Source organism: Podarcis bocagei, assembly GCF_964188305.1.
Source record: "Podarcis bocagei genome assembly, chromosome: 3".
NCBI lineage: Eukaryota > Metazoa > Chordata > Lepidosauria > Squamata > Lacertidae > Podarcis > Podarcis bocagei.
The window spans coordinates 98,987,994-99,014,173 of record NC_138127.1 but is presented as its reverse complement, the minus strand read 5'-3'; the positions used below and the strand labels follow the sequence as shown (position 1 = coordinate 99,014,173).

Sequence of the window (26,180 nt, the reverse complement as noted above, 5' to 3'; positions counted from 1 at the left end):
ACAGAGGAGGCAGGTGGGCTGGGATCCAGCGGATCTGGCTGGGTCTCTGCGCCGCCGCCGCCTATCTCTCTCCCCCTCCCCATGTGGCTGCTCCATTTTGCCCTAACTGCGCGAAGGCAGGAGGAGGGGGACCAAGGAGGAGGAGGAGGAGGAGGAGGAGGCATCCACTGCGCTTGGGCCACCGCGAAGGCTCCTTTGCAGGGGTGGGAAGAAGCCGGGAGCAGCTGCCGAGACTGTGGGGAGTCCGGCGGCGTGGCGCAAGGTAATGGGGGGAGCAAGGGAGAGTCCGCGCCGGGCGCTTCGTGCGTCCGCCCTCGGTTCCTGGGCTCGAACTTCCTTTGGCACCTCGTGGAGAGAAAGGGAGAGGAGCGGGCCGGGGCTTTGATGTGGGACGCGGTTTGGCCGAGCGAAGACGCGGCAAGGCTTGGCGACAGAGGAAGGGGGGCTGTTTTCGTCGGGAGGTGGGAGGGGGTGTCTTTGCCTCTTCCCGGCAACAGATCCTCCAGGCTGGGGAAACTCCTCCTGCTGGGGAGCGACCCGCTTTGTGCTTTGCCCGCTATCCCATTATAATACAGTACCAGGGTGCATCCGTGCTTCGCAAGACGAAAAAATCCGCAAGACGAAGAAACTCGCAGAACGGATTAATTTCGTCTTGCGAGGCACCACTGTACTCAGAAAGACTCTTGTGCCTTTATTCTTTTAAGAGGGATCAAAGGGGAACCAGGAAATAATCTTAACTAGGAGAGTCAAACGAGTCTGCAATCTAGTTTCTAGCTTTATTGAAGGGGAATCGGCTCTGCTACATCACTTATTGGCGTGAGTGAAGGAAGGATATTACTTACTCAATATATCCTTTCCTACTGCCTTTAACATTCCCACAATGTGGTCCAAAAGAAAGCAGAGCAATACGTTTGGCACCAGCTTGGCCTGCAGGAGTTGCTGGAAGGAGGTGTACAAGGCGCTACCCAACTGCCTTAGGGACAGCACTCCAGATTTGTGTAGGATTTACTCCTCAGCCTTTTCTTCTCCCAATTAGTTTCCAGCAAATTGACTGGGGTGGAGAACAGGGTGTATTTTGTCACCCATTACAAGTGGGTGAATTCTTACCGGGTGAGATTAGGAACATAAGAAGCTGCGTTATACTGGAGTCAGATCACTGGCCTGCTTAGCTCATTATTGTCCACAAAGACTTGCAGCAGCTCTCCATGGTTCCAGGCAAGGGACACTTCCAAGCCCTACCTGGAGACGCCGGGAATCAAACCTGAGACCTTCTGCATGCAAAGAAGATGCTCTACCACTGAGCTATGGCTCATGATGCTGCTCTCCTGCCACCCATCCCTTGTATCTCTTGCTTCTGTACCACTGTGAAGCTCACAGCTCTTTTTGTGCCGCATCACCTTGTCCAGGTGGCCCAGGTGATCTTCCCAATGAACGCTGCGTCCGTCACCTGCTTCCCTAATGGCACCTCGTGGACTTGGCGTTTATAGGCACCAGTTGATACCTGAGGAAGGCAAGACATCATGATCGTCACAAGGATGGTGCCAAAACACTTGGTCTCCATGTCTAGCATCTACCATGGCAGCTAGCAGTGCCATAGGTCTGCGGCTCTCCTTAATGAAACACGGTTCTCTAAAAGAAAATATGAAGGAATTAATCCACAGGCCGGGCAAATGCATATGCTAAGTGGCATTTCTGTGTTAACAAATGCAGGCTTGCGGATTATGACTCCGTGCCTGTTTTGCTTTATCTGAGATATAAGCAGGGAAAGGTAATAGAATCAGAGAATTGTAGAATTGAAGGGACCCCAAGAGTCATCGAATCCAATGCAATGGGAGGAATCTTAGCTAAAGCATCCAAGACAGATGGCCGCCCAACCTCTGCTTAAAAACCTCCAAGGAAAGAGAGTCCACCACCTTCCGAGGGAGACCGTTCCACTGTCAAACATTTCTTACTGTCAGAAAGGCCACTACAGATCTTGATTACCATGCCTTGCCACCCTGTTCCGTCGTCGTCGTCATCATCATCATCATCATCATCATTATTATTATTATTAGAAGTTATATACCGCCCTATACCCAGAACAAAATCAAAATATAAAACCACAAAATATATACAGTGGTACCTTGGTTTTCGAACGTACTCCATTCTGGAAGACCGTTCCAAACGTTCGAAAACTGAAACCTCAATAGCCGACAGCTAGGTCTCAGGATCCTGCACTCAGTGGAAGCCGCATGCCGTGTTCAACTTCGGAGGCGTGTTCGAAAACTGAAGCATTTAATTCCAGGTTTACGGCATTCGAAAACCAAAATGTTCATCAACGGAGATGTTTGAAAACCGAGGTACCACTGTAATCAGTGCAACCCAATAACTCCCCCCCCCAACTCTCACATTTTAAAAGGGCATAGGATGTCAAAAGGGCATAGGTTCCAGCCCTCACATTGGACAAAAGATTCCTGCAGATGAAATTTGTATTCCAAGCAACTCTACAATTCTATGAACCATAAAGATTAATCTGTTACCAGACTAAAGGGTTTGTATGCGGTAGTATACTCACTAGCTTCAACCTGAAAAGGTGCCTTTATTCCTACTCATATGTACTTATGCCACAAATGAGCTCAGCTCCAGGGAAGCACATTCACAGAGTCACACACATTTTATACCCATTTATATAGCTTTCTCTATATGTATGAAAGGTCATTTCGCACATTCTTCAGAGAAAACCTTCCGAAGTCCATGCAGTGTCTGCAATGCAGGAATCTGAGTAGGAAACAATGGCTAGGATTTGCTGCACTTGCTGTCAGGCTACTTAATGCTCTATGTTTTTTTCTGTGTCAAGTGTGAATGTGACAAATGTGATTGAAGCACATGCATCACATGAAATTCCTGGAAATGGCTTCTTCCCTTTGGCTTAGCTTTCACTCTGCCAATGAACTTTTGCCTGGACTGAACAATGTCAGCCTGAAGTTAGCAATTCACTCTATCACGTTAAGTCCTTGTGGAAAAGCATTTCTGCACATTAAGAACAGATATAATAATAATAATAATAATAATAATAATAATAATAATAATAATAATAATAATAATAATAATAATAAAAAATTTTATTTATACCCTGCCCTCCCCAGCCGAAGCTGGGCTCAGGGCGGCTAACAACAATAAAACAGTACAAAAGTACAACATAAACAACATTCTAAAACCTTTCATTATAAAAATTAATTAAAATCAAATTGATGGCAAAATTCTGTGCAGATTGCCAGAGGAGGGGGTCAGGCTGCGCCCTGACCAAAGGCCTGGTGGAACAGCTCTGTCTTACAGGCCCTGCGGAAAGATGTCAAGTCCCGCAGGGCCCTAGTCTCTTGTGACAGAGCGTTCCTCCAGATTGGAGCCGCGGCCAAGAAAGCCCTGGCTCTAGTTGAGGCCAGCCTAACCTCTCTGTGGCCTGGGATCTTCAGGATGTTTTTATTTGCAGACCGTAAGTTCTTCTGTGGGACATTCCAGGAGAGGCGGTCCCGTAGGTACGAGGGTCCTAGGCTGTATAGGGCTTTAAAGGTTAAAACCAGCACCTTAAACCTGATCTTGTACTCCACCGGGAGCCAGTGCAGCTGGTATAGTACTGGATGAATGTGATCTCGCAGCGAAGACCCCATAAGGAGTCTCGCCGCGGCATTCTGCACCCGCTGGAGTTTCTGGGTCAGTCTCAAGGGCAGCCCCACGTAGAGCGAGTTACAATAATCCAGTCTGGAGGTGACCGTCGCGTGGATCACAGTGGCTAGGTCAGGGCGAGAGAGATAAGGAGCCAACTGCTTAGCTTGGCGGAGATGAAAAAATGCCGCCTTTGTTATAGCTGTAATCTGCGCCTCCATAGAGAGGGAGGTATCGAAGATTACACCCAAACTCTTAACGGACGATGCTGGCACTAATTGCACCCCCGCAAGAGATGGGAGTTGCCCCCTCAATCCCATATCGCCCCGTCCCAGCCAGAGGACCTCTGTATTCGAAGGATTTAACTTCAATCGGCTCCCACGTAACCATCCAGCCACAGCTTCCAGACATCTGGTCAGTGTATCTGGGGCCGAGTCAGGATGGCCATCCATCAACAGATAGAGTTGGGTGTCATCGGCATACTGATGGCAACCCAGCCCAAAACTCCGGACAAGCTGGGCGAGGGGGCGCATAAAGATGTTAAAAAGCATCGGGGAGAGAATCACACCCTGAGGCACTCCACACACCAAGGAGTGGCGCGATGACAATTCCCCCCCAAGCGCCACCCTCTGTCCCCGACCAGAGAGAAACAAGTGCAGCCATTGAAGGACTGTGCCCTGGATCCCCACGTCGGCAAGGCGGTGGTCCAGGAGTTCGTGATCGACCATGTCGAAGGCTGCTGACAAGTCTAGAAGAATCAGCAGCCCCGACCCGCCTCGATCCAGCTGCCTGGTCAGGTCAGAGCCGTAGCTAGGTGATCTTGAACCCCTGGCAGAACCGTCCACATCAGGCTTCCTCAAACTCGGCCCTCCAGATATTTTTTGGACTACAACTCCCATGATCCCTATCTGGCAGGACCAGTGGTCAGGGATGATGGGAATTGTAGTCTCAAAACATCTGGAGGGCCGGGTTTGAGGAAGCCTGGTACAGATTGTGACCCCTAGCCATGGACAAATTAGCTCCTCTTTCCTCCTCTCCTTCAACCACCCCCCTCCACCCATTCAATTAACCCTCTATTTAAAACCTTTTCTTATGAGGCAATAATTGATATTTTAATTTATAGATATATTTACGGACATATTTTTAGCTGATTTTGCATACTCGCCTGTGCCCCTGGCAGGGGCCCACCTCACCACCCCCTAGCTACAGCCCTGGTCAGGGTGAAGGATATTCCAGGCTTGCCTTCTGCCTGACATGCTAGTTTTATATCTGTACCACAGGCATTATAACAGCAGCATTTTGATCTATGAAACGTAAGACTGCCTATTTTCATTCACTGCCTTCTTTCCCTCTCCTCTGCCTCTCTGCTTTTGTTTTATAGGCATTTAAATAACCGTATACAGTCATACCTCGGGTTGAAGCAGCTTCGGGGTAAGTATTTTCGGGTTGCGCACTGCGGTGATCCGGAAATAACGGAGCGTGTTACTTCTGGGTTTCGCCGCTTGCACATGCGCAGATGGTCAAAATGTTGTCACGCGCATGCGCAGAAGCGGCGAATCATGACCCGCGCATGCGCAGATGCGGGTTGCGTTCACTTCTGGATGCGAACGGGGCTCCGGAACGGATTCCGTTCACATCCAGAGGTACCACTGTATAAGCAGCGTATTCATATTGTTAATAAATAAATACATTTATAGCCTGGCCCTTTGCCATGCGGTCCCAGGATGGGTTGCATGCAGCTCATTACCATTAAACCACCCAAGTGCAAGAAAGCCATATTTTGCATCAAGAATCCATTTCATCCGGGACTATCACCAGTATGGAGCCTTCTATATCAGAAGAGCTGTAAATCTTAATTTCAAGAAAAGAAAGGAAATGAAGGCAAAAACCTACCTGAATGTATCTGCTGTCTGCGGAAAAATCCATCTGAATGACAAAGCTTGGGATGTCTTTACAGTAGCCGATGCGGTTCAAGGTTGTGCCTTGGGTGAGATCATAGAAGTCAACGGTGTGTTCCTGTGAGCCCACTGCGAGGAACCGGTTATCAGGGCTGATTCTGCACAGCAAAACAAAGAAGGAGCAGGGCTTTGTTAAGCCAGTGCTGGGCCATGAAGTGTTAGGAGAGTTCCTTGCTTGGGAAAAGGCTACACATGATGCTTGGCAAATGATACTTTAGAATGCCTTTCGTTCCTGGGAAGATCATCTGTGGTTTGTTGCGTGGTGCTCAGATGGTTTGGAAAGCTGTTTTTAAATAATATGTATGTTCCGGTCAATACAGAGTTTTCATTTCTTTTACAGGCATGGGGAGAGGAAGCCAAAACTTGTGTGACATAAAACCTTTGAAGATATTTATCCAACCCAATCCTATCTTCTTAAGACAAGATCCTCGTACAGCTTCCAGATCTGCCCAAAAGCACAGCAAGAGAAGACTTTCCTCCCCCCCACTGCCCAAATAATTCCCCCACTCCTCAGATTATCTGGCATTTCAGTACAACTTTATTTGTGGTCATGGGACCTGCAAAGGAGCGGAATGGAGTTTCTGCCTAATTAAATTTCCTTTGAAAATCGCTTTGCTCACCAGCTGCAGTATTTGTTCCAGGGGAGATCTTATTTTAGAGATCACCTCCCCCCCCCATGAGGCTGCCCACTTGCTGAAGCCGCCTTCAAGAGCCCCAATCTGTATTCCCTTGAGTCACAAAGTGAGGACATTGATGGAAGCAGCAGCGCTTTCTTGGTGGTGGCCCCGTGATTATAAATAATATCACTCGAGAGGTGTGGTTAGGGGTTCCATATGGTTCTGCAAGGCCTATCTGATCAGAGTCATTGCTCTCAATGCACTTATTGTTCTTTGGCTGGCTAGCAAGAACTAGGGATGGCTATGGAATAGCTGTTTTATTAGCTTTACGGTTTCTTGAAGTTTGGTGTACATTTAGAACAGGGGAAGCCAATGCGGTACCGTCCAAATGTCATGGACGACAACTCCCATTATCCCTGACCACTGGTCATCTTGGCTTGGAGTGATGGGAATTTAATCCACAACATCTGGAGGGCCCCACGTTACGTATCCTAGGCTTAGTGTGAACTAATGCCACCTGGGCAAGGCTTTCCAAAGGAGTACGTTCATCAGTTCCGCAACAAGCCATTAGCAAGCATCAGACGGCGCAAAACCAAATGGTTCACGAGCCGTCAGTTGCACTTCAGCCCATCTTTGTCACCCCACAACCTAGCCACAATACCTGATGTCCTGGATGGCAGACTTGCGGTCTCTTTTCTTGCCCCACACCTTAAGGCTGTTCACGAGCAAAATGATGAACTCTCCGTTCTTCATGCCGATGGCCACCATTTCGCCGTCGGGGCTGTAGGCGGCACATCTGGCAGCATGGCCCAGATTCACTTTGTTCAGAAGTTTCTGTGGGATGGAGACGGCGACACTTTGCTTCAGGGCATCATTTACAACTCAAGACACTTACACACACACACACCCCATCCTCATTCAGTTACACCAGTTTGTGCAGCTGAACAGTGCTGGCATCAACTTTATGACTGGGACTTTGTACCCAACCCCAGTTTCTGAGTCAGGAGTCGAACCATGCACACTGCATGGTTCTTCATGCAGTCAGGGATATAAGCGGGGAAGTTAGTTTCTGCATGCATATGCCCCTTAACTGGGTTGTGGCGATATTTACGAAGATATCATAAGAACGTAAAAGGAATCCTACAGAATCAGTCCAAAGCAAGGCCAGATTTAGGCATAGCTGTCAACATTTTCCCGCTTTTTAAGGGAAATTCCCTTATTCCAAATAGGATTCCTCGCAAGAAAAGGGAAAAGTTGACAGCAATGGATTTAGGTTTGATGAGGCCCTAAGCTACTGAAGGTAATGGCGCCCTTTATATGTCCAGCTGTCCTTTGTCAACAACAAATTGCCGCTGTTTTTTTGTGTTGAATATATGCTATATGGTAATTTATGGACCTCATAGGTATCTAAAGCCATTTGTACATAACAAAATATATATTTTATCAAAGTAATTGATATAGAAATGAGCAAACCAGTGATAGTTTAGGGAGCAGGCTAGCAGGTGGGGCCCATGACTTACATCACAGGAGCCTACACAACACAAAACACTGTTGCTGTATGTAGGTTTTATTTTATTTGTTTTTTATCTTATATTTTGGAAATGTACATCCAGTTGTTTTTTCCTTTAATTTTTTTTGGGGGGGCTCAAGGGAGTGGGGCCCTAATCTATAGCTTTTTTAGCTTATACGTAAATTTGGCATTAAGGGATGCAGGTGGCGCCGTGGGTTAAACCAGAGCCTAGGACTTGCCGATCAGAAGGTTGGTGGTTCGAATCCCCACACTGGGGTGAGCTCCCGTCGCTCGGTTGCTGCTCCTGCCAACCTAGCAGTTCGAAAGCACGTCAAAGTGCAAGTAGATAAATAGGTACCGCTCCGGCGGGAAGGTAAATGGCATTTCCGTGCGCTGCTCTGGTTTGCCAGAAGCAGCTTAGTCATGCTGGCCACATGACCCGGAAGCTGTACGCCGGCTCCCTCGGCCAATAAAGCGAGATGAGCGCCGCAACCCCAGAGTCAGCCACAACTGGACCTAATGGTCAGGGGACCCTTTACTTTTAATCTTTCAGCACGGTTTACAATAAACTGCAGTTATTATAAATGGAGATGGAAGTGTCTATTTTTTATCACAGCCATAACAGAAAGTGGTGTAGGGGGTAGCTAATTCTCTGAACGCTGCCAATGCAAAGCATTTCCAGACCATACAGTACACATTATTGCTTTTGTAACTAGTTTATTAAACTGTAGCCTGTCTTGTTCAGCAGAGAAGCATTCTTCAGGGCAATGGGGGAAATGTATGTTTTGTGTTTTCAGAGCCCAGTTCGCTGCATGTGGATTGGGCCTTCTGCCCTCTTGCAGAAGGTCAGGGGTCCCTTTACCTTTAAAACTGGCACTGGTCCAAAGGCCTATTTAGTCCAGGAGCCTGTTCTCACAGTGACCCACTGGATGTCATCAGGAAGACCAGGTCAGGACCACACCTGCACTTTCTCCCCTTGAGAATCTGCCGCTGAGCCTGAAGGTGTTATCCTGGCAAGTAGCCATTGATAGCTTTATTCTCCACAAATTTGTTTCATTTTCTTTTGAAGCCCGTCGACATGGGAGGCCATAACTACACACTGTGGTAGTTTAACTCTGTGATGTGTGAAGAAGTACCTCATTTCCTACAATATCTGCCTGGTAGCTTGATTAATAACAGCAGGTTTGCAAACACAGTGGATTCAGATCCCTTGATATACAGCTCTGGATTTCATTCGGTTGGCAATAGAGCCAGTTTCAACAGACTGAAAAATGTCCTGACGATCTTTGTTAATCAGATAATCTGAAATGCTTTACATCTTGACAGCTTGCTTGGAAAAGCCCTTAAAGGTGTATAAGTAATAATGATTAGTTGTGATAACTGGAGGTTTGCTGAGGAACCCGGAGTTCCAGAGACACCTTTGCAAGTCACCAGGCATGATCCAGGCAAAGTTAAGCACATGTGGCTCAACTGAATCTAATTTGTACTCAACAGTTCACCAGTAGAACAGGGGTTATGTTAACCCTCTGCGTAGAGTTGCTGTCAGGGCAAACACAAGAGATTATGAAGCATTTTGGAAATGAGAGGTGCAATGATAAATTCTAAGCTCCAACAACAGGAGTAGCCTATAATTTTCCTAAGTACACTGAATTCAATCCAAGCACCTCTTACTTTGTCACAAAGGTCCCAGATCCTTGCAGTGCCATCATTACTAGCAGAGATGAAGATGTCTTTGGAGGGATGAGTAGCCAAGCCCCAAATCTCTCCTTCCATGTGGCTGTCAATCAGCAGGTTAGAAGCACCATTTTTCTCTCCAATTTCAATTATTTCTCCATCTTTGGTTCCCACTAAAATTTTGCCCTGTTGATATTTCAAACAAAGTCCAAGTCAGTATTTATGTATTATTATTTTTTTAAAACCCTCTACTTAGAGAAGCATGAATTTCAAAAGACTGCTGCATTTTTTCACATATTATTATTATTCTTCATTTCATTTCTATACTGATTTTTTTTTTAAACCCCTCCAAGCGGCTTGCAACCTACATTAAAACATCAAATAAAACAATCCAGAATAAAACATTACTGGAGAAAGTCAAACATAAAGTATACATTCAAAGCAACGTAATTAACAGGAAACTAAAATATTATCTCAAGGATTTCAAAATAAAGCACTGCAAAGGAAGCCAACTACAGAATGCACATGTAACGTAGCAAAGTTAACAAAAAAAAAAGTCTTTACAAATTATCTTAAACATTACTTTTGTTCTGCATCCAGTGCTGATCAAAGGAAGAGAGAGGAACAGGAAGTACTACATGCTCCTTCCTCTCCAGGGGAGGAGGGAATGACATCACAGAGAACCTTCTCTACCAATTGTATTTCTATGGTCTGAGTATCTGCCTATTTAGCAATACATCTCTGTGGACGTAGCCCTTTCCCATGCTCACTAGCAAGAATATGCATTTGTTAGATTTGGCTGCTAATCTCCCACACATGGGAGCTGCAAGGTTGTTCCAACAAGTTTCCCCACCTACCCACCAAGATGTTAAGCAGATGCAGAGAATGCTGTGCTACTCACAAGAATTTCTGTCCCTGCAGGAATCTTGGGCTTGAAGGTGGGCTCTGTGTTTAGGGGGCTGCGCCTCCTCTTTCTATCAACACACTGCCTCTCCTTGGTAGACAACACTAGCTCTAGTTATCTCCCGCTTGGACTACTGCAATGCACTCTATGTGGGGCTACCTTTGAAGGTAACCCGGAAACTACAACTAATCCAGAACGTGGCAGCTAGACTGGTGACTGGAAGCGGCCGCCGTGACCATATAACACCGGTCTTGAAAGACCTACACTGGCTACCAGTACGTTTCTGAGCACAATTCAAAGTGTTGATGCTGACCTTGAAAGCCCTAAACGGCCTCGGTCCAGTATACCTGAAGGAGCGTCTCCACCCCCATCATTCTGCCCGGACCCTGAGGTCCAGTGCCAAGGGCCTTCTGCCGGTTCCCTCACTGCGAGAAGTCAAGTTACAGGGAACCAGGCAGAGGGCCTTTTGGTAGTGGCACCTCCCTGTGGAACGCCCTCCCACCAGATGTCAAAGCAACTACCAGACTTTAAGAAGACATCTGAAGGCAGCCCTCATTAGGGAAGCTTTTAATGTTTAATAGGTTATTGTATTTTAATATTCCGTTGGAAGCTGCCCAGAGTGGCTGGAGAAACCCAGCCAGATGGACGCGGTATAAATAATAATAAATAATAATAATAATAATAATAATAATAATAACACTAGATATTCCTCCACCTCTGAATGCTTCTGCTGTGTCACATCAGGCTGTGCTCTTCTGTCTCATCCCTTCCATACAGGTGTCCCTCTTCCCCAGGTGTCCGCCACTCATGGCCAGAATAAGGAAACCCAGAGGGAATCAAGACAGATTGTCTGCTAGATATTCAGAACCATCTGCCTCAAACACCTACTTGTTCCTACCCATTGGAGCTTCCTAGCGTCCTTTTCTCCATAAGCGGAATCTCTCTCTAAGTGCAGATCGCTTTTTATTGTTTTGCTAAACGCTCGATCTTAACAAGAGCCCCTTGCGAGGAGAACAAACGGCAATGCATTTTGCGTATCTCACGTACTTTGCCTCGGCACACCGAACGGACACACTCCACGATCTGCCCTGTCTCAAGCTGAAATGCCCGGCAGCGTTTCATCTCCTGATCCCACAGTTTCACAGCACCTCCTTCTTTCGTCCTGGGGGGGGGGGGTAAAAGTATGCAGGATGTCATTTAAGATAGCTTCCGCGTTCCCTTTAAAGGCTGGCTGTGTCTTTCCTGCAATGACTGCAAGGCATCTACCGTATTTTTCACCCCATAAGGCGCACCGGACCATAAGACAAACCTAGTTTTTAGGGAGGAAAATCAAGGGGAAAAAATCTTATACCCCCCCCCCCAGCCCCAAAGAGCATAAGTTGTATGAATGCTAAGGGAATGCATGATAGAAAATAACATGGCATCAGTAATTTAGTTGTAAGATGTATGAGAATAAGTGATGTTCAAGAAAATGATGAAACCTGAAGTAATATTATGTTTAAGTTAAGTAATTCAGTATATGATAAAAATATTCAAAGTTTGGGACATAATATTTGAGAAATACAAAATAAGAATTGAAATAAGGTAATAAATTGCTGCCTATAATTATATGATTGAGAACGCAGGAAAGGGTGATGTGAGGAAGTCCAAAGATTATGAAAATATGATTTATGGATAATTGTTTTTGTTGTATTCTTTTTTTCATTCTATGTTTATTTTCTAAACTTTTTCTGTCTTTTTTTTTTTGTTTTGTTGTATGGTGACTGTAGTGTATATGTTTGGTGATTTGTTTTTTGTTTAAAATCTGCAATAAATATTTTATTAAAAAAAAAAAGAAGCCAAGACAGCGAGCGGGATCCATCCTGCTGGCTGTCTTGGCTTCCTCTTTAGCCGCGCGCAACCTCTCCAGCTGGGAGAGCTGCACGCGGCTTTGGCAGAAGCCAAGACAGCCAGCGGGATGGATTCCGCTCGCTGTCTTGGCTTTGTTTATAGCTGCGGGGCTGGGGAAGCCTGAGCTTCCCCCGACCCCAGCCCCCAGAACAGGTCCAGGAGCAGCGGCAAGGTTGCGAAGCCTTTGGAGCGCAGCGCGAATTCCCGCTGCACTCCAAAGGCTTCAGGCGGCTATCCCTGAAGCCTGGAGAGCGAGAGGGGTCAGTGCTCACCAACGGCTCTTGCTCTCCAGGCTTCAGCGAAAGCAACGCGTAGCTTCCGGAGCGTGGAGGGAGTGCTCCCTCTGCGCTTTGGAGGCTTCGCATTGATATCGCTGAAGCCAAGGAGCCTGCATTCGCTCCATAGGATGCACACACATTTCCCCTTAATTTTTGGAGGGGAAAAAGTGTGTCCTATAGAGCGAAAAATACGGTATATGTCTGAAAAGAAATAGTAACCCCACCCACGCCACCCCAACAGGCTGGGTGCATGTTTAGCATGTTTTCAGATGCACGAATGCCCTATAATTTGCACACAAAAATGCAAGCGACCAAAGGTGGAGGTGTATTTTGTTGTAGCATGCAAAGCAGACTTTCTTCTTTGGGAATTAACAGTGATTTGAACTCCTCTCTGAAGAAGTGGAGCAATTGTCAAGCGGTGGCAAATGCAAACAGAAACAAGTTATAGTCTCTTACGGTCTTTCTTTCCCTCCAGTGACAATGAGTCCATCACGAAGCGTTGTGTACATTGTAAAGACGGGCCCAGTGTGAGCTTTTGCCACCAGTCTGATTAGAAAGTGATCCTTCCAGACATAAACATCTCCATTTATGGCACCAGTGAAAGTAAGGTTATTCTGAAAGAAACAGTCATGAGCTGTTTTGTAAACGCCATTCATTAAAGGACTTTGTCACTTCTCAGCATAACTAACCACAATCATGTAGGTCACAGATTGTCAGCTACTTTGGCATCTACCCTGACCCCTCATGAATGGACAGATTCCATTCTGATGTTGGTGCACTCTAGCAGAATGTCTCGATTCCAATACGCCTAGTTATACAACCTTTGGTCAAATGGGTGGGAAATGTTGGAGCTGGTTTGGATGGACCTGATTAGAAGAAGCACAGGACTTCCTTGTTACCAGAGGCTACAGAAATGAAGAAGCAACTCAAATCATTGAGACAGAAGTGAGCAATTCTGCAGTCTGTTTCCTTGTAAGTAAGTCTCTTTGCTTTCAGTGGGACTTACTTCCTAGGAAGTAGGTTTCAGATTGCAGCCTTAGTCATGGGGGTGGGGTGGGGGTGGAAATATCCCGCCTCCCTGCTGAAAATCCCACAAGTAAAAGCACAAACTCACCGCTCCAAAGGCCACAGAAAGCATGGTTTGCATTTTGGCATCTTCCAACGAACCAATGACTCCCTTTTTATAGAGCAAAGCACTTCCAGCCAGAGTCCAGAATTTCATGTGTTTGACTCCAACAGAGACAAACTGGGTGTCTGAATCTGGACGGAACTCTACAACAAAGATCCTTTCTAGGTGGCCTCCTCTGCTTGCAATTTTAGCACCTGCGGAAATCGAAAGGGAGCGGCAAATCAGTAAACACAACAGATGCATCAGTGTTTCTTAAAAGCACCGCACACACTTTAAAAAAGTTGTTTTGACATTTAATGTGTGGCTTTGCCTTTAGAATTCGTGGTTCTTCCAACTACCTTATTGGCCCGAATATAAGCCACACTTTTTCGCCCAAATTCCAACCGTGAAAAGTTAAAGTGTGGCTTATATCCTCCCGCCCTGAATTTTAAAGGTGCGTCTTAGTTGCGGGTGCGGCTTATATTCAGGCCAATACGGTAGTAAGAAAGAGACGGTGTACTCACCTTCCTGCCATCTCCACACTGTGATTGTATGTTCAGGATCAACTCCCACAGAGACTAGGAGCTTGCCAGTAGCGCTGAAGTTGACGTAATTCACTCCTTTGGAATGGAAGCAGCGCAGCATAGACAAAGTCTGCTTAGTCATAGCATCCCATATGTGGACAGAAGGTGTTGTACCTGATTTATTTTAAAAGGAACGGGGAATTAAGAAAGTTTAATTTAAAGTCATCGATCTTGAGAGGCAGGTGCATTTTATCAACAGTAAGGCAGCTAAGACGAAACCACCTGCATCCCTCCCCAAGAACCACATGTAGTAATAGCTCATGGAACACACATGGGGGGAGAAATATCGGACTTCATGACGGGAGACATGTTCTAAAATGATCATAAGGAAGTATTCATGGAAAGATGCACAAAACCAGGTACAAATAAATCAAACCTGCCCATGTTCAACTTGTATCTGCAGCTGACATAGATACAACAACAGGAGGAGCATGAAAAGGACCTGACGCGACTTTTCTGACTAGGACTCACAGGAGAGGAAAGCCTTACCTGGAAATTCTGTCATATCACCTGCATGGTGTGGGCAATGGCAAATGAGAAAGCACCAAGGGAAAACAATAGCGGAAATAAGTCACTGTTTCTAATGCTGAAGCGCTCAACATCCAGCACCAGAAGGAAGAAGCACCAAATAAAAAATAAATAAATAAAAATCAACATGAATATGGATAAATAAACAACAAAAACAAAAGAAAGGCAGGAATATAGTTGAATCATATATTCAACATAATGCATTTCTGCTGATACCTGTAGAGAACCAAAATTGCCCCAATGCAGTGGGCTATTCTGCAAAAGAAGAATTTCCAGTGCAGACTGATGGAAATGTAACACTGGCTTTCTCTTCACTGCTGCCAAGAGATCATGAGCCAGTCTTGTGAATGTAGTTCCCCACTTCCCTCTCAGCAAGTACCCTCTTAACCACAGGAATGGAAAACACTGGGATTGACCTTAGCTTCTGTTAATATTAACCTGATTTTGAACCCTACCTTAGAATCATAGAATCTTACGAGTTGGAAGGGACCAGGGAGTCATCTAAAGCATCCACGACAGATGGATGTTTAAAACTATTTTCTTAAATACTCAAAGGGAGGATCTACTCTTATGGTTTTTAACGTTAAGGAAGGGTTAAGGAATGGTTTTGATAACGTAGATGGACACATTGAGGTCCTACCTTTTACGTTCATAATGTGTTATTACCTTGCCTTTTTTATTGCTTATTTTTATAGCTTTATACTGCAATATTGGTAAAACACTGCTCATACACCCCTATGTAGGGTTTTACCTTTTCTTTTCTTTTTACTGTATTTAAACTCCAACCCCTCTCCAATGGTATTTGAGGGGTGATGTTCAGGGAGGAAGGAAAATTAAAATGTGGAGCAACCAGCAACAAGAAGCAGGGAAAGAAACAGTGTTTTGGAATAGGGTGTGGCCGGGTATTACTTATATCTGACCCCTCCCCTCCAAAAAACAAAACAAAACCAAGGTAAAAAATGTTTTAAATAACAAGTATGGGTTAAACCACAGAGCCTAGGACTTGTTGATCAGAAGATCGGCAGTTCGAATCCCCGCGATGGGGTGAGCTCCCGTTGCTCGGTCCCTGCTCCTGCCAACCTAGCAGTTCGAAAGCACGTCAAAGTGCAAGTAGATAAATAGGTACTGCTCCAGCGGGAAGGTAAACAGCGTTTCCGTGCACTGCTCTGGTTCGCCAGAAGTGGCTTAGTCATGCTGGCCACATGACCCGGAAGCTGTACGCCGGCTCCCTCGGCCAATAAAGCGAGATGAGCGCCGCAACCCCAGAGTTGGTCACGACTGGACCTAATGGTCAGGGGTCCCTTTACTTTTACCTTATGCCCTATGACGTTTTAGAACGGCATTATCTAATATTGTTGTAATAGGGGGAAATAATGTTAAATAGGTCCATGTAGATCCAGCCCAAGTTGTAAAATGATGTCAAACCCCCTACACACACACCCATGATGTCAAAACATTGCCATGCCCTGCTCCACCACCCAAGAGGAACGGAATTTTCCACCGGCCAACCAAGCTGCCAACATAGCCAGCCAGTAAATATTCTCAGTTCCTTAAATATTGCTAAAATTTTCGTTTGGGCGTTTTGTGTGTTTAGATTTACTTTCCTGACAGATATCCACAAAGACAAGGGAGGAAAGGGAGATTTCCTTTGGAAATGTTGTCGAGAGCCTCAAGCCTAATATTTCATCGGCAGGAGAAGTTTCAACTTAAACCTCTCAGTTTGTGAAGTGAGATGATTGTGTTCGGCCCCAAATCATCTATCTGCATGCAGGTAGTTTCAAGCTCTTAAAGAAACACAGGCGTTTTATTAGGTAGCTATAAATAGAGAGTTCCAATGGAAATGCTGACTGAGACTGAATCAGAACTGGAGTTCCTTCCATGTGGCAGGTTAATGAGAAGACAGCGAATTAAGGAAGCCGTGGTAAATGGCAGCACACCAAACAGCTGTTATCCAGAGATTCCCCAAAGACACGCAGGGGCTATTTTGATGACAGCTTTTTGCTTGGGTAATATCAAAGGCGCTAGCTAGCGTAGAGGACACATTTTGCATGTAAAAACTGTCAGGGTTAATGCCTAGCATTACCTATCAAATCCTATCTCTTCATTACGGTCAATTACCAGTATTCAAAAGGGAAACTGAGGTCCGAAGAGATGAAATAGCACCAAACAAAAGCACAATCGAGGACCATAGCAATGAAACAACTTGCAGCTGTATCATAGTATAGAATGCCAGGCATAGAAAGCAAAAATTAAAGTTTGCTAAAAAAAAAAATCAGTCCCGGGTGGGTTTTACATGCAGCAACGTAGCATTTAGTCCAGGGGTTGGCAAACGTTTCCGCTGGCGGGTCGGATCACCCGTGCGCGGGTGCGCTTGCACCCGTGCACATGTGTACACCGCTCTTCCCCCGCTGGCTTCTGGAGCCATGGCGGGGGAGGAGAAAGCCGTGGCTGCGTCCCGGAAGTCAGTCCCTGTGCGGAGCTAAACCAGCATGGGGAATGACCGAGCGGGCGGCAAGGACCGGGGGCCAGTTTAATGACCCCCCTCGGGCCGTATACGGCCCACAGGCCCTAGTTTGCCGACCCCAGATTTAGACACTGTGGAAGAGGGAGATGCGTTCTCTCCAGATTCACAGGGATGTTTCCCTTGACTATTTGCCTGAGCCCTCAGGGAGTTGCTACATGTCTGAGCAGAAAATTCTGGCCTAGGTGGTCACCTTATATTGGGTTCGGAATGAAGATGCCCATCCAATAGCAGGGAGGGGAAAAAATAATTCAGGAAGGATAACTCTGTCCAGTTTCATACTCCCTACATCTAAACAGAGGGCCAGCATCATAGAATCACAGAATTGTAGAGTCGGGAGGGATCCCGGGACTCATCCAGTCCAGCCCCCTGCGATGCAGGAATCTCAACTAAATACTTTACTTTTAACTTGACTATGAACCTACCAATCTGGCTGGTTGCCACCACGTTTTTGTACTTTGGGTGCTGGTTGACTGTTAGGCAGAGGATGTCATCTGTATGCTCCAGGTAGAAAGTCTGGCTTCCTATGTGATTCCAAAGAAACATTGGTTTTAGAATAGAAATTGAAACAGAGGCGATTGCAATATACGTACAAAAAGTCAGTCCTAGAAAAATGAACTCATCTGAAGAGGGGAAAAGGAAATTATCACTTCCGTTTGCATAAGAACAATTAAAACTTGATATAAGAATAGCTTTTAGGCCATTTCAACAATGATTTATGCTGCAATTTTAACTTTGCTTATCTGGAAGGGTGCCCTATTGAATTCAAGAGGACTTCCTTCTCAGCAAACCTGAGTTAAGATTGCACTGTTAGCGATTTGGCATAAACACCTGTTTATGCCATACTTCATCATCTATCCATTATTTACTCAAAATGTCTTTGAATTACCTGTGGAAAGGTTTTGAACTATGCATGCTGCAGCAGTATGGAAAATAATATCAGCACCATCGTTGAGGTAATGAAGGTTGTTGCGACAATCGAATCCGCGATACCCGAAAACATGGTCTAAAGCCAATTCCTAGAAAGAAAAATGTACCAAGATAATAAGAGGGTTATATGCTACTTTTGCTGAACACTTCTTTTTTCCTCCTCAAAGGAGACACATCAGCAACGACATTTTAAAGAGAGACATTTTCTCCAGCCACCAACTACAAAGAAGTAAAAATCAGAGAGGAACAACGTCCAAATTGTTCTGATGCTGATAATGTTCGCAAAAGTTTATCCAAATCATACAAAGAAATTCTGAATCAATAAGCAACATGCAATTTAAAAAAAAATGGTTTGCAGAACATTAACAAATATTTACCTCATTCACAATAAAGCCAGTTCAACATCATAAGAAATAAGAATTGTAGATTAAAGTAACAGCTTAACAGACATTTCTTGCTCTTCCAGAAGTGATGGGACCAGGTTTTCTCCATGCTATACTCATCCTCATTAGTACTCAAGAAGCAAAATATAAATCCCTATGCCACAAATCTATTGGTAAGTCTCCATGGGATGAATGCATGTGAGTTCAGCTACATGCGGTGCAATACAAGGTACTGAAGATTTCACTTAGCATTTACCTTTTCATATTGTCAAAGGAGAAATTAAAAATCTAAGGGCTCATCCAAACCTATCTTTGCTCCATACTTCCTAGGCAACTGGTCTGGATTTTTCAGGTCCACATCTGAGCAGACTTTTTGTTGTTGTTGTTCCAGTGCTTTTCTGGGGAAAACTGCGTTCTACTGAACCTGCTAAATCAGAGCAAATGCCATACATGGAAAACCCAACTGCTGTTTGCTCTGATTTGACTTGGAGCGTTAAAAGGGACTTTGACAAGCTGGCAGCTGCCTTTCCAAACATGACTCTAATTTGGTCAATGCTCCTGGAAAAATGTGTGTGGCGTAACAGTCTTTGCCCAGCTGCCGCTAACAAGGCTGGGAAAACTCGTGAACCGAGCGGTGATTCGGAAGGTGGAGGAACTGAAGGACCGGGTGATTGCGCACCTCGCCATTACGTTCAGCAAAAGAGGCCCTCTTCTGTGCTGATGGCATACATCTTTCCAATCAGGGAAATGATGTTTGGTTGGCCGTGGTCTCTGAGGGCATTAGAGCCTGGTTGCAGGTGTGAGGGTATTGGCGGCAAGCCTTCAGCTCAAGTGGCGGTTAAAAGGTAAAGGGACCCCTGACCATTAGGTCCAGTCGTGACCGACTCTGGGGTTGCAGCACTCATCTCGCTTTATTGGCCGAGGGAGCTGGCGTACAGCTTCCGGGTCATGTGGCCAGCTTGACTAAGCCACTTCTGGTGAACCAGAGAAGCACACGGAAACGCTGTTTACCTACCCGCCAGAGTGGTACCTATTTATCTACTTGCACTTTGATGTGCTTTCAAACTGCTAGGTTGGCAGGAGCAGGGACCGAGCAACGGGAGCTCATCCCGTCGCGGGGATTCAAACTGCCAACCTTCTGATCAGCAAGCCTTAGGCTCTGTGGTTTAACCCACAGCGCCACCCACGTCCCATCGAGTGGCAGTTAGGTATTGGTAAAACCTAGATTGGGGGAGGGGAGGTGTGGCCATCAACGGCTCCTCCATTCTAAAGGGTACTCCGCTAAAGGAATCCGGGGGTCATGGTTCCTGTCCAAAGCCCGGGTGGAGACTAGGACCATGGCACGACCTTCCGCTGATCCTGGGGGGCACTCCGAGTTGACGTGCATCAACAGGACTCTCCCTACTGGTGGTTAACCCTTGTGAGACTTCCTGCAGGCGGGCAGGAGTCAGATATAGTCGGTTCAATTCCAATGCCTAAGCCAATACCGCTCACATTCTGTAACCAACAAAGTTGTGGCCTAAATTTTGCCCATTAACCTAAAATATGGTGCCCACATGTTATTTTTCAACACAAGGGGGAGGCCTAGGGGTCTTGACATGCAGATGGCATACATGGAAAACACAAATGCTGTTTGCTCTGGCAGGTAGCATTATTGGAAAAACTGACACAAAAATTGAAAGCTGCAAGAGGCCAATAAGAAATTCATTGCAAATTAAACATTTTGCATGGCTTGTGGAGAAGAACATCAAAAACAAATAAAAATCACTGAGGCCAAAGACCGGCTTGTTGCTTGTCCGTAATTGCCATCGCACACAAAAACTCCCAAACCAAAGCAAAAACATCATTCAGCCCAGGTTGCAATTAGCATAAAACAACGAAGGATTAACCCTGACCTCAACCAGTTTCCTTTTTTTATTGATGTTATTCTTTTGCAGTTTCTCAGGTTGAGGAGCAGCTCTGCTAACTGGAGGCCTGAAAGAAGCACAACGAAAACACGAAGATCAGCACACATGAATGGGTCAGAAATAACCTACTGGATAATGAAACTAGCTAGCTGGAGCCTGGGTGGTGTATATCTTGCTGTCAAGGGTTTGAGATTATCTATAGTCAGGAGAAAGACCTTAAAGACCTTTGGTTTGAGATTATCTATGGTCAGGAGAAAGACCTTAAAGACCTTTGGAGGTCTTTAAGCAGAGGCTTGACAACCATATGTCAGGAGTGCTCTGATGGTGTTTCCTGCTTGGAAAGGGGTTGGACTCGATGGCCCTTGTGGTCTCTTCCAACTCTATGATTCTATGATTCTATGAATGAGTTGCACTCTGCCGTGTTATTTCAAAATAACACTGGAGTAAATCTGAAACAACGCCAAAGGTGTTTTGGCTAGCATATGAAAGAGTCCCTTACGTATAAATGTCAGGAAAGGCGGCTGATTTCATAAAAAAGAAAGGAAGAAATCTGCACCAATCCCAAAGGCTCCTGCTCACTTGTATGGTTGTAAGCTACCTCAAAGGCTGCTCTGACCATCAGGAGTGGCTTCTGAAGGAGCTGGGTATGTTTAGCCTGGAAAAGAGGAGACATGATAGCCATCTTCACATATCTAAAGGGCTGTCACATGGAAGAGGGAGCATGCTTGTTTTCCCCCTGCTCTGGAAGACAGGACTCGAACCAATGGCTTCAAGTTACAAGAGAGTCCAACTAAACAATTTTTTTTCTGACAGTAAGAGCTGCTCGACAGTGGAAGAGATGCCCTTGGGAGGTTATGGACTCTCCTTCCTTGGTGGTTTCTCAGCAGAGGTTGGGTGGCCATCTGTCATGGATGCTTTAGCTGAGGTTCCTGCACTGCAGGGGGTTGGACTAGATGACCCGTGGGTCCCTTCCAACTCTACAGTTCTATGATTCTCTGATTCTCTTGGAGAGGGCTGAGATGGCAGGGAGAGAATGTGCACATAGAACACTATGTGTGGCCTTTTGCCTCCTGGCCTAAGGCCACAGCTCAGTGGAAGAGTGTCTGCTCTTCATTCAGAAGGTCCTGGGTTCAATCCTTGTCATCCCCAGGTAGCAGGTGGACTCTGGGCTCTCGGATTTCAGCCGTGCCCCGTGCGACATTAAACTTTGATACCCCTTCCCTCTTATGCTCTGTTCTACAGCATTGCTGCTGTGCCTCCTGCAGCATGGCACCCAGTGCGTCCACAATGGTCGCGATACCCTAAAACTGCCTCTGCAGGTAAGGCTGGGCGTGTCCCCTGTCTGAAACTCCGGGCAGCCACTGCCAGTCAGTGAAGACAGTATGTAGCTAGATGGGTCAGCAGTCTGATTCACTGTAAGGCATTTCTAAGATGAAACTTTTATTGATCTTTAAAAAAAATAGGAACACAAGGAGCTGCTTTATAGCAGTGATCCAGCATTGTCTGCTCTGACTGGAAGTGGTTCACTGAGGGCTCTTGTTCACTCTCCAAGAAGGGACTGGGAGTGGATGGAATCTTTGCAGAAGCTTTTGAAAAGGGGGAAAAAATCCACAGCTACTCTGTCGTCTCTGATTGATTTTTCAAGGACCCAGCTGTCAGCATGAAAACAAGCGCTGCTAATTCAAACAGCATCTCGGTATGAAACGAAGAAGGCATGAAGAACATTTTACCATGTGCAATATAACTGGACGACGTTTATTGACTCTGTGGTTTGTTTTTAATAAGGCTGTGTGTTGTAGACATCTGACCCAAGTGACTTCTGAGTCCTCCTAGAACATGACTGTGTTTTCTGAAAGATTGGTTGCCAGACGAAGGCAGAATGTTTTTGTTAGTGAGGGCTCGGTTTTCTATGTTATTTACTGAGCATTTGTTTGGGGGTAATAATAACTGGCTGATTTTCTTCCTTTGCTTTGTTATGTAAGGATCAGCCAGAGATATTGACTCATAATTCTTTGTCTCTACTGCAGTAGCAATTAATGCCTGCAAAGTAAACAACTATAATTACTGGGGTGGTGGAAATAGAACAGAAAAGACAAATACAATGAGCTGTCAGATACAAAGCCCTTATTGCTGGCTTCTATAAATACTGCTACTCTTTCATGCAAATGGAATAGAGGTCTACGGGTTCTTTCAAACATGGGCTTAATATTATGAATAAACCACTGAGATATCACAAATAGGATGCTGGCAACAATGCGTTGTTTTTTTTTAAAAAAACTTTATCTGATTTCCCTTGGAAAGGATGAATCTGGATTAAATTGGGGGGCAGGTATGGGCTGGTGTTTCGGTAACAGTGGTGTTAGTACTCACTGCATGCATGCTTTTTGCAGAGTCCACATTGGGTTGCAAAAAATGTGCATGCAATGAGAAGCACCGATCCCATAATTAACACCCATCTTGAAGACGGTGGAAGACCCCTGCACAGATTGGGTGTTTGTAATCTTAAACACAAAGATGAATTAGAATACTCTTGCTAATAAGAGGCCTCTTTATTTCTTTTTGGCCTTCAGTGTGACCTGTTAAAGAGTCCTGGTTTCTTGAACTTCAAGAAGTAGTTTGAGAACAACTTTTTAGGAGCACAACTTTCTAACCACAGGAACTGGGTTGTTGCACACAGTGCTCAAATTATGGCAGTAAAAATGGGGGGTGCATAATGACATGATTAAGTCTTACCACTTGACTCCTTCCAGTTTTAGTAAAATTATCACTCTCCTGTAGTCTTCTTAAAAAGAGTAATGGAGAGTACTGTCACAAAAGGTAAGGGGTTTATGATCCCTTTGCCCCCACCCCTGTAATACAGCCATTCAAGTACACTGTGAGCAGCCATGAAAACATGAGTTTCATTGTGAGCATTTTTTTTATTTTTAAAAAAAGGATATTTCATTGTTAGCTTTAGTTATTCAGCTGAATCAAGCACACCCATACAAAAACTTGCTAAGACACAAATGTGCACGTAAGACATTTCATGGCTTGCAATAACTTTTTGATATTAAGACCAAGGTCTTGAAAACGCTGGCAGCATTAATATAAACTCAAAATTGTAAGTAAGTTTTGATGGATGTAATAATGGAATACTGAATGGTATAGTTTTTGTAAAATATGCAGGGATTTGTGATATGCAAAATGAACCATGGAAAGAGAAGAAGGGAAGTCATTGATATCTTAAGGATGTAAAAATAAGTACTTTAAATTGTAAAACAGAATATATATATATATATATATATATATATATATATATATATATTTGCTTTCGTAGATTTTCACGGGTACAGGAATGTAGGTTTTGGTGTCTTCGGGTGTCTTCCCGTGTAAGAGTTGGGGTGTCTAGGCGACGTTTCGACGAGGTCTCACTCGTCATCTTCAGGCTGGTGCTTTCGGCTTCTAGTAACAAGAAGCCGAAAGCACCAGCCTGAAGATGACGAGTGAGACCTCGTCGAAACGTCGCCTAGACACCCCAACTCTTACACGGGAAGACACCCGAAGACACCAAAACCTACATATATATATATATATATATATATATATATATATATATATATATATATATATATATATATCACCAAGGTCTAATATGTTTTTCCCAATGCACTGAATGAAATATACAATAGATCAATTATTATCTTTGGAGGAATGCCGAGCATATTATAGTAAAATAAATAAATCCACTGGAACAGCCTTTCCCAGCTTGATGTCATCCCGATGTTTTCACCATTGGGACTTGTCATCCAAGACATCTTGCAAGACATCAGGTTGGAGAAGGCTGCAGTCAAATGACAATCATAATGGAGGTACAGAAATATGTATCAATGACCTTGGAAGCAGACTTTTAAAAATACAGGTCGTCACAAAGACGACAGCTAATACTGACTATCTCACATTATTTAGCTATAAAAAGTTGCAGCAAAGTTATTGAGGAAATAGCGGCAAACCAAACGACCACAACTCAGGTAGGTAAGTATGTTCAGTTTAAGCATGAGCAAAACACTTCAACACTGAAAAGAGTTACCTTGATCCCCTTGTAAGCAGCAAATAAAGCCAAGTGAGAAACTTAGTACAGTTCAGAGAAACAGAGTCAGGCCATTATAGACATTCATGCACAAGCCTCTTTTTGAACTGACCGGTCATTCCTGTGAGGCCATGCTATTCAAGCATGCCAGCAAGAACTAAAACAGAAATTAAAAGAGTGCACCAGTCCGCATATTCAGAAAGATCATACCCTGACATCGTGGGGCAAAGTCTGCACTAAAGATCCTACAAGACAAGGAGAAAAGAGAGAGAGGAAGCTTTGTCAGTGCTCCCCACGTACTCCAAACAGCTCTGCAAAAAAAGTCTTTTGGCATCTTGCACACCTAAAGAGAAGTCCAGAGTATAGCAACAGCTTCAAACAATAGATGAATGTGGGGTTTGTTTGTTTTTTTGCTCTAAAGCATCATATATAAAACCTGTTTGCCATGGAGCAGACACTCAGCAGGAAACTGCAGAGAATCACAACTCCTCGAAGAGTGTTCCTGTGCGATATAAGTGCTTGCAAACACAAATTTGTCACATCTCCCTATGTCTATTTGAGGTGCACATTGAAAAAAATATTTTGAATGCACACCTAAATATGTAATATTTGAAGTGGCTCCTCGTCCCCTTCCAAAGGCAACTTTCCCCCATCCTGATGCTCTCCAGATGTTTCAGACTACAATTCCCATCAGCCACCACCATGCTGGCTGGGGCTGATAGGAGTTGTAGTCCAAAATAATCTGGAAGGTGCCAAGTTGGGGAAAGGCTGTCCTAAGAAATACCAGATTCGCTGCTTCACTGGACTGTAGTGTTGCAGTGGAAGGAGAGTGTAGGATAGGGCATGTTTTCTGCATTCTGTTGATCCAAAAGCTCTGTCTGTGAAGTTTCACTTTAGAGGGGTGGGGTGGCTGTAGAGAGTTAGGGCTCGTCTGCACTTCCACTTGTCCCATGTCAAGAAAGCACAAAGTTTCCCTACTGCCCTGCCCCTTTACCAGGGGAAACCTGCTCTTTGGCTTGAAATGGGAGCAACGAACGTTGAAGAGCATAGGTGTGGCTAAGCTCTTGGTGTACAGCTGCCGTTGACTCCAGGCGCCCAGTCTGTTTCGTTTTTAAGAGATTCCTTAAACAAAGGGTACAAAGCGCTCCACCACCCTAGACTGCTGCCTTCTCCCTTGTCATACAATGCTAGTAAATTCTGCAAGGCTGAAGTGGCAATTCAATAAGCTTTTGGGTTGAAATGTAGTCCGATCACTCCTTTAGGCCAGCATTGTATAATCTTCTAATACTACTAGAATTACCGTATTTTCCCATCTATAAGAGGCCCCCATGTATAAGACGCCCCCTATTTTTGCAGCAACAACCAATCGCCAGTCCACCCTTGGCACTATCTGTGTATAAGACGCCCCCTAATTTTTGACATTATTTTTTAGGGGGAAAAACTAGCTTTATACATGGAAAAATACGGTAAGTGAAAACCAGCAACTCGTGTCTCAGGAGCAATTTCCAAAAGGGGTGAAGAACTGAAGGATTCCTCACCCCACTCCCACTCTGCAGGGGGAAAATAGGAAAAAGCATTGTATGAAAAGTGATTTAAGGCTGTGTTCCTCTGCCCACTTACCTGGGAGTAAGCCCCATTGAACCCAATGAGAGTTACTTCCGAGTGAGCATATATAAGACG

At 44.9% G+C, this 26,180-nt stretch overlaps 1 protein-coding gene across 7 annotated transcripts in view; it reads right to left on the bottom strand.

Moving 5' to 3' along the window:
* Positions 1 to 26,180, bottom strand: part of EML6 (EMAP like 6) — a 166,127-nt gene that overhangs the window by 8,147 nt on the left and 131,800 nt on the right. For 5 of the 7 annotated variants that reach the window (XM_081188346.1, XM_081188340.1, XM_081188342.1 and 2 more), the window contains 12 exons: positions 20,423 to 20,501; positions 18,104 to 18,233; positions 17,640 to 17,738; positions 14,655 to 14,675; positions 14,106 to 14,279; positions 13,588 to 13,796; positions 12,930 to 13,087; positions 11,353 to 11,467; positions 9,399 to 9,587; positions 6,879 to 7,051; positions 5,536 to 5,698; positions 1,398 to 1,501 (listed from right to left, as the gene is read on the bottom strand). In XM_081188346.1, coding sequence (XP_081044472.1) covers positions 1,398 to 1,501; positions 5,536 to 5,698; positions 6,879 to 7,051; positions 9,399 to 9,587; positions 11,353 to 11,467; positions 12,930 to 13,087; positions 13,588 to 13,796; positions 14,106 to 14,279; positions 14,655 to 14,675; positions 17,640 to 17,738; positions 18,104 to 18,233; positions 20,423 to 20,501 — 1,614 coding nt within the window. Of the gene's footprint in view, positions 1 to 1,397; positions 1,502 to 5,535; positions 5,699 to 6,878; positions 7,052 to 9,398; positions 9,588 to 11,352; positions 11,468 to 12,929; positions 13,088 to 13,587; positions 13,797 to 14,105; positions 14,280 to 14,654; positions 14,676 to 17,639; positions 17,739 to 18,103; positions 18,234 to 20,422; positions 20,502 to 24,500; positions 24,746 to 26,180 lie in introns of those variants that run through there. The other 2 variants (XM_081188341.1, XR_014006489.1) reach the window with 2 other exon arrangements.